Source organism: Symsagittifera roscoffensis, chromosome 7 (assembly GCF_963678635.1).
Source record: "Symsagittifera roscoffensis chromosome 7, txSymRosc1.1, whole genome shotgun sequence".
NCBI lineage: Eukaryota > Metazoa > Xenacoelomorpha > Acoela > Convolutidae > Symsagittifera > Symsagittifera roscoffensis.
This window is the reverse complement of record NC_087068.1, coordinates 37,513,908-37,521,915: the sequence shown is the minus strand read 5'-3', so window position 1 is coordinate 37,521,915 and position 8,008 is coordinate 37,513,908. Positions and strand designations below refer to the sequence as shown.

The 8,008-nt window shown below is 36.4% G+C and overlaps 1 protein-coding gene across 2 annotated transcripts; it reads right to left on the bottom strand.

The window, feature by feature from the left end:
• Positions 1-760: 760 nt before the first annotated feature.
• Positions 761-8,008, bottom strand: LOC134851657 (uncharacterized). 2 transcript variants are annotated; one of them, XM_063867834.1, is made up of 8 exons: positions 7,629-8,008; positions 7,094-7,294; positions 6,756-6,827; positions 5,162-5,772; positions 4,684-4,795; positions 3,532-3,743; positions 2,050-2,064; positions 761-1,279 (listed from the first exon to the last, which is right to left on the bottom strand). In XM_063867834.1, exons 1-8 carry the CDS (start codon positions 7,671-7,673, stop codon positions 1,090-1,092), a joined length of 1,458 nt encoding a protein of 485 aa, XP_063723904.1. In that variant the 5' UTR covers positions 7,674-8,008; the 3' UTR covers positions 761-1,089. The 2 variants fall into 2 exon arrangements, with proteins under 2 accessions (XP_063723904.1, XP_063723905.1); XM_063867835.1 differs by lacking the exon at positions 2,050-2,064 and having other exon boundaries at positions 7,629-8,006.

Below are 8,008 nucleotides of genomic sequence, written 5' to 3'. Positions count from 1 at the left end.
GATCCTTTGAATTCTATAATTTTGGGTGGCAACCAAAACACTTCTGAGATTTTTATAGTTTAGAAAAGAAGGCTCAGACACCTAAAATTATTTCATAATGTTTTATTCAGTTTCCTCAGTTTGTTCAGGTTTTTTACAATGTTTTACTCAGAGAAAAATGAATGACAGCATATTTGAAAACAGTCGCAGCATGTTGTGGTCTAGAGCAGTTGGTCATTACCATGTGAAAAGTGTTGTTTATCAAATTGCACAAAGCTGAGAGCATATTAACGGCACCATTCTATCATAAAAACGCTCATCATGTGGTGTTTAGTGGCAATACATCAGCTTCAAACTGCTAAAATCTCGCTGTTATTCGAGACAGACGTTTTGAAGTCTCATTTTCATCAATGAGTTTGATGAGCTAATTTTAAGAATTGATCATCGTATAATAAGTAGACAAGTAGGTTGAAGGTAATAATAAATTAGTTAAACTTCTACCATTTTAGGATGAATTAGACGAGATGTCGAGAAAAATTCAATAACAATTGCACTTATAAAAACCCCATTTTTTTGAATAGTAGCCCTGGAAATTCTAATCACTGCCAGGAGGAGGGACCAAAATAAGCGCGAATAAGTGGTGAACTCATTATGGGCCCAGTTTTTATTTTCTGCACTTTAACGAATTTTTATAGGCGCTGTTGAACTTTGGCACTGTTGTGCTGCCTCGGAAACAGTGACTATGTACGACAAAGTAAATCTAGTTTATTACAAAAAAAACTGAAAAAATCAAACCATTTAATAAACATCAAGCTTGCTATCTAGCCTCAAACTAACTCAAAACTTGCATCAAACCAATTATCATGTCCATTATCCATTCTTAATTCTACGAGAAACGACGAAATACAAGACATAGCAGACAAAACCAAATTTGTTCATATTTTTAATAGTGGACCCAGTCAATAAAAAATTAAAATATATCACATTATTTCTCAAGTGGTCCATATAACAATAATCAATAACACTTATCAGAAGAAAAGAGCATTATCTGATGCGTTTCTTGAATGCTGCCAGAGCCTATAAAAAAGCCTCAAAATTAATCTAATAGATCTAGTTTGTGTCATCTTTGTCTTTGTGCGATGGTTGAACTTTCAGTCTGACGAAGCTCTGTTTGATTTTGGGGACTCCGAACCAGTCGAAGAACCCGCTGGGTGAGTCATCGGCCACCACCAACAAGTACTCGCCCGTGTGCGCGTAGTGCTTCCTCAATATCTTGTCAATCGGTAGTTTCGTGTTTTTGCTAAAAAAAATTCAACAAACTGATACACTTGATGTATCTCGACCAGGGGCGGATGCAGGATTTTCTCCATGGGGGAGGGGGAGTGTTGGGTTTTCAAAAGAATTCAAAAAATTTTCTCGGTCCTTTTAGGTCGACCAAATTGATTTTCTGAGCTCTCCCAAATTTTTGAAAAAAAAACAAGCCAAAAAAGGCGTTTTAGGCACTTTTTAGAAAAGTTTGACCAAAAAATCGCGTTTTTTCGGCGTGCGCTTCCCCCTCAAAATTAGTATATATTAAATTACTATATTAAGTATATATTAAATATTAGAAAAATTTTTAGGATCAGTCAGCCAAAAATGGATATTTCAAAATAGTACAAATGGGGACCCTTTGGGTCGGCAGGGGGTCGAATATCTGAGGAGGGGAAAGGAAGAAATGAGTCGTTTCGGTGAACTGTCTATATGCCTGAATTACATCTACAGAAGAAAACGCATGAATAACGAAACAACAGGCAGTCAGTTTCAGAAACATCGATAAGGCTAGAAGCAGACAAATTTTCAAGCCGCATTTACAATAGTTTTTAGAGAAAGCACCAAAATGATCTCCGGATAATTTAAAACGGATGCTTTTCTTTTCATCGACTTCTTTTGCTTGGCGGCATATTGAAACGGTCTGTTGCGCTAGTATACTCTTTTGCCATATACCACGAGGCCTTGATGGCTTCACTAGAGTCAAGTATCCAAGTTTATATCTAATCTGCAACTTCGCAAACTTAAATTTAACTAACATACCTGAGTTTGCCGTTACTAAAAGCAATGAGTTAGGAATCTTTAAGAGCGAAATTGAAACTTTTTTAGAACATGAAACATGAACAGAAGATTTCTCAAATAATGATTGACATTCGGAGCTGCTTGAAAAATAACGGGTAGTTTTAGTGCTTGGAATGGGTGGAATGGGGTCGCACGAGTTTATATCTCTTCAGCAAATGAGGAATTTGCCCCACAGTGAAAAGCTTGCGGTTCTTTAACTAAGTGACTTCGTAATAATAACTTTACCCAGATTCCCCACTTCCCGCATAAAGATAATAATAGTAATAATAATAACAAAAATAATAATAATCATCATTTCAAATATATTTTTTGGATCGTTCCAATCCAATTGATTTTCAACAGCCAAAATGATGTTACAGGGCCAAGTTTTTAATTACAAATTGTGTTTTTTGGCGTCATTTAATTCATAATAGCGCCGAACGCGCCTTTGTGGAAACTTTAGGTTTGATCAACCACAATGATGTTGTAAAATAGAACAAAAAAGTGGTAAGAGGATCGAATCCTGAGGGGAAGGAGAGAAATTAACATTTTTTGACAATTAAGAGTCTATCACTATCATGCACATGAGTAATTTTTATGGAATTGCATTAAGAATCTTCACAGGTTAAACGCACACTATGAAATTATGCTTCATGTAGTTAGATTGACCATCTCAACTAATGTCAGAGTATTTTTTATTCAATTTTTCAACAAAAAGCTTTCAAAAACGGTCAAGTAAATCGAACTATCTTAAACTGTGTAATTGGCGTGACCGCTTACTAAAAATATGTAGATGTACTATTTTCATCATGATCAAATGCTTCTCAAGCTTCAAACTTTCAGAGCCTCGTTGAAGTCATTTTGACTAGCAATACCTCTGCATACAAAGATTTTAAAAACTACTTGGTGCTTGAGGCTTATTTGATAATGACAATTAGTCATTCGGCTGAAAGAAACAAAGTTTTCAGGTTGACAATTATGTCACACAAATAAAACCAGAATCATTCGTTCTTTTCTGGAGAGGCTGATCATTCAGAGTTCATTCGAACTCGGTTTCGATTTGCAAGCAAAATAATATCTAAGATTAAGTTCACGACTACTTATCAACATATTTTGGATTAGTTAGTAATAGTATAAAAACTACTAGTTAGTACTAGTATTGAAAACTATTTTTTCATTCTACAAGTAGTGATGAGTTTTAGGAGCAAGCTATCTTTTATTTGCTTCGACCGTGACCCGTGCTGCCATATTACCATATTCCAGCAACTCTTTTCCTACAAACGAGAACAGATTGATTTATCTGATAATTTACTGCTGGAATGCTGGATTATCAAACAATTTCGCAGATGATGATTTAATTGGTCACGAAAGGTCTGCTATCATCATCACGAGAAGGGGTTTTGGTTTATAAAAAACAAGCTTTTTTTCAAATGTGGTCTTAGAAAAGAGAAAAGGTGGTCTCACTTTTTGGTTGCCTCGACTGCACTGGCCACAAGTATGGGCTGACCGAGTGCATCGAACTTGACGTCTCTGGGTCTGTCTCCGAAGTAGACCACCCTGGTCTTCTTGCTCTCCTCCTTCTGCAGCTCCTCCCACTCCCTCTTCAGTTTGTCCAGCAGCAGGGGAGGGTAGCTCTCTTTCATATCTCCAGGCAGACATGTGTCACGGATGTCCACCTAGAAATAAACAAAGCGTTCATCCCCTGTATAATTCAACGCAACAATCAATTCTAAAAACCAACAAAATGTCAAATTCTATGATTTTCAACTTCTGCGCCGCCGACAAGTTTTTGCAAAATTAAGCTATCTTTGGCCACTTTTCTGAAGTTTCTGAATAGTTAGTCGGCCAAAATTGTCGTTTTACAATAGTAACAAAGAATGACTCTTCGAGTAATTAGGATCTCATTTTTTGAGAGGGCATACGAGGTCACCTAAGTCAGCTCTGGAAATAACTTAACGCCTATGAGCTTAACTAAAGCTATTGTAATTGGGTATTTACATTCAGAAGATGCTTATTATGACCATGGCCTGAAAAGCAACGGTGACTCCTAGCCTAGTACTGAATAACTTTTCGATATTGGTAACTTTAAAAAACACTGAACAAATTTTTGGACCCAAGGTTTCAATCATCATCAGATGCTCATTTTTTTAAACAATTCTTTTACACAGAGGCGAGGTCGAGCTTCGCACCACTTGCGATACAATGCAAAACAGCTACTAAATCAAAAAAAAATATGAGGCCAATAAACCATGTAAAATAGGCCGAAACTTATCAACACGAAAAAAAAGAAAAAACAGAAAAAAAATTTAAAAACAGACATTTTAATTTTTTTTGCTTACTTAAGGACGCAATATGAGGCCAATAAGCCGAAATAATATTACTTAACCGAGAAAAAAGAAAAATATTTAAAAAAATGAAATAAAAAAACAAGTTGGTAAAATTACTGGACGGATAATCAAAATGCTTAAAAAAAGTCGGTGCTGAAAATGGAAATCTTGAAATTGGAGATTATCCTGTGGACAAAGTTGTTTACAGGAAAAAAAGTCTAGGACCGATTGCAACACCCTTGCTTATCGCAAGGGCAGTGAAGTATAGCATGTGGACCATTTTACTGACCTGTCCTGTCGTGGGTGGTATTGGGAATGAGGGGGTCATATTGGGGAAGTTGGTGAAGAAGTTGACCTCTGTGTCCTGGGGTCCTTCGCGGATGATGTCTATTGCTTTGGAGCTGAAACAATCAAGCGAAATTAAGAAATTACCCGGAGCGAAATTTAATCTTATGACCAAGTCTCTTAGAAAAAAAATTCTCAATTTAAATCATCATCTCGTTATCTTCTTCCTATGATGGCTTTAAAGATTTAGATATATTACACAACCCCCTTCACAATAGGGGCATAGTGTATTCATTCATTACTTATGCATACGTAATGCCTCATTTAAATCAAAGGTAACCAGATGTTGCACAGAACGAACAGGATAAAACTGCACATCACATAGGAAAACTTAGAAGAAATCTTCATATAGAGGGCGGAGCTTGAGCTATCTAATATCTATTGGTACATAGACAAAAGCACTCTGAAACAGTCAAATTTACCTGAAATCAGAATCCGGAACCTGTTTTGTGTCCCACTTTGAGATATCTGCACTTAGGACAAACTTCTGGAACTTGACCATAGGGTAAACAGCACTTAAATAGGGCGAACGTCTCATTGGCATTGCACTTAACCGCGCAGCCATATCAAGTATGTTCTGTGGTGTTTTGGTAGCTTTGTCTATGAACTTTTGGATTTTTTCGATATTATACCAACAAGAAATTGTGAAATTTAACCCAGAAAAGCCCTCAACTGGGTCACCATTTTGGTCAACAAGGCTGACATTTATATCAAATGGGTGCCCTTTTTCTACGGTAAAATCACTCGCGTTGTTCACTTCGATTTTGTACTTTGTCGGTATTTGTTCAGGCTTTCCGTCTTTGAAATTTGCTATAATTGTGTATCCATCGACTGAAAATTTTCCCCGTCCGTGGAAAAGGTTTTCCCGCCATTGTCCTGTATAGCAGGCGGCCGATTGCGTCTGGTTTTGCTCAAACATCTGCATGCCCTTTCCCGCCCTTTTGTTCTGCTGAAACTGCCCGTTGTAGACTCCACTCTTGTCTGTTAGTGTGCCATATCCGTCTCGCTTGTTGTTCATAAACTGACCCACATACTAAAACATTTATACATTTTTGATAGTGAGTTTTTTTTTTACGAAATAGATGGTCTTGAATTTAAATAAATTTTGTGAGGTTACAATACAACAAACAATGTAAATATTAAACCACACAGGAACAAAAACGAGCCGTAGACTGTTGTCCTGGATAACCTTATATAAATTTGAAGAAAAGTGAACTGATTTCCGATCACTTGTTAAAGATCAGATCATAAGATTTGAATTTTTGTTTATTTAGTGTCCTAAATTGATTGCAAAACAGAGCCAACTTTTTTTGAAATTTTTTCATTATTTTCAGGAATAAGCCTGTTTGCTGACATAAAAATATAACAAAAGTTTAACTATATACAGAAGTGAAGCTTCGCTTCGCAAACACTAGCGAGAACACGACCAAAAAGGCAGCTCTATCAAGTGACATAAAAAAAAGTAGAAATAAGCCTCGAATTAGCAAAAATTCGACTAGGTCTAGGATTCGCTCAACAACCTACTGCAATCAAGAGATTTTGAGTCTCACGGACTACCCTCTCAGCCACGCACGCTTAATCACCGACAAACACTAGTCACGAATAAAGCAGCTACATATGCTAATAAATTGCCAATGCATTTCAGCAGAAGTTGCACCAAATACAAATAGACACAATTTTGCAAGCAATAATTCAAGTAACAAATCGCAAAGCATAAAGCCACATTATGTATAAATTATGCATTTCAAAAAATTGGGAGATATGTTGAGTTAGAAAATTTCTGAAATCGAGTTTATATTTTTGTTATGTTGTGTGAAACAAATAAGCTTTTTCCGGTTCATTTGATGAACTAAAAATGCATCAACTAAGTTAACTTATTACGATGCTATCAAAAAGCTGTAAAGGTGCCCCAAAAGTGGCATCAATATTTGTAACTCAGCTTGGAAAAAAAAGAAGGTTCTTAATAATACACTAAATTGATGCTAGTGTAAAATACAGTAATAGTAACCAACAAACCGTTGATCCGTCTGAGTATGTCATCTCTCCGTGTCCATGTATGTGTCCATTCAAAAACGTACCCCTGTACACCTGGGAACATTTACAACGAAAGTGGTCTCAAAGAAAACATTCAAGTTATGTTCGTGGCTAGAAGACCTGAAGATTTCCATTTGAAGATCAACAACTTGCAGAAAGTCGGCAAAACTCTAGCGATTTAATATTTAATCCAGCATGATTTATAATAATATTTCAACAGATGCGAATACTTAAGTATATGAAATCAATATAAAGTTCAAAGACGGTTCTATCAAGAGGTTTCTGAAAAGTTTTGAAGTATTTTTTTTCTATTCTCTCACCTGTTTGTTGTCTGGCCACACTTTGATCCCGTTTCCCGTCAGCTCCCCCTCTTTGAACTCCCCGTGAATCCTGGTACCATCTCGGAGGATCAGCTGACCTGGTCCGTGTTTGAGTCCCTTGGACCAAGTGCCCTGATACTGGTAAAAGGAGTTGTAGGAGTAGCAGCCTACCCCGTGACGGAAATCTCCGCTCTTCTCTCCCTGATTAAGAACCATTTTACAGAAAATTATATCAAGAATTTTGACTTTATTTGATTTTTTTTCTTCAAAAAGTAGAGTTTGTCATTTACTGAACCCATATGCTCACACTTGAGGGTCAGCGCAAACCAGTTTTTCATGAATCTGACTGCAATGCACTTAAATTTTTCAAATGTTTACTACCTATGCTGCAAACAAATTTGGCAGTTAACATTCTTTGCAATGAGCGCTAAATGTTCAAAAACTTCGAACGCTATTGGTGACATACCCATTTTGACTATGACTTTCAATTGAGATGGCAGGGATTGCTATTCACTAAATTAGTCGTCGAACTTACTCGATAAGTATCCATGATTCCTCTTCGATTGCTTACTTCTGTCATCAAGACGTCTCAATTGCTCAGAGACTTATCAGTGGGGTAGCAATTGTACTTATGTAGAATAATAATTTAGAAAAGTTTGTAATAAAATTTTCGAACTATCGTGAATCAAGTCACCTTCGGTAAGTTTTTTGAACGAAGACAGCTCTATATATCACCTAAAATGATTATACACAAGTATTCAAATAAGTTAAATTTTTTGACAAAGCTAGCAGCAAACTTTTTCAAGCGAACACTGATTGAACAAATGTATTCATTTGAAAGCTGTGATGATTGGTTCAAGAAGAACAAAAAAGTCGCGAACTTTGGCTTGAAGTATCATTTAATTTGTGATCTGT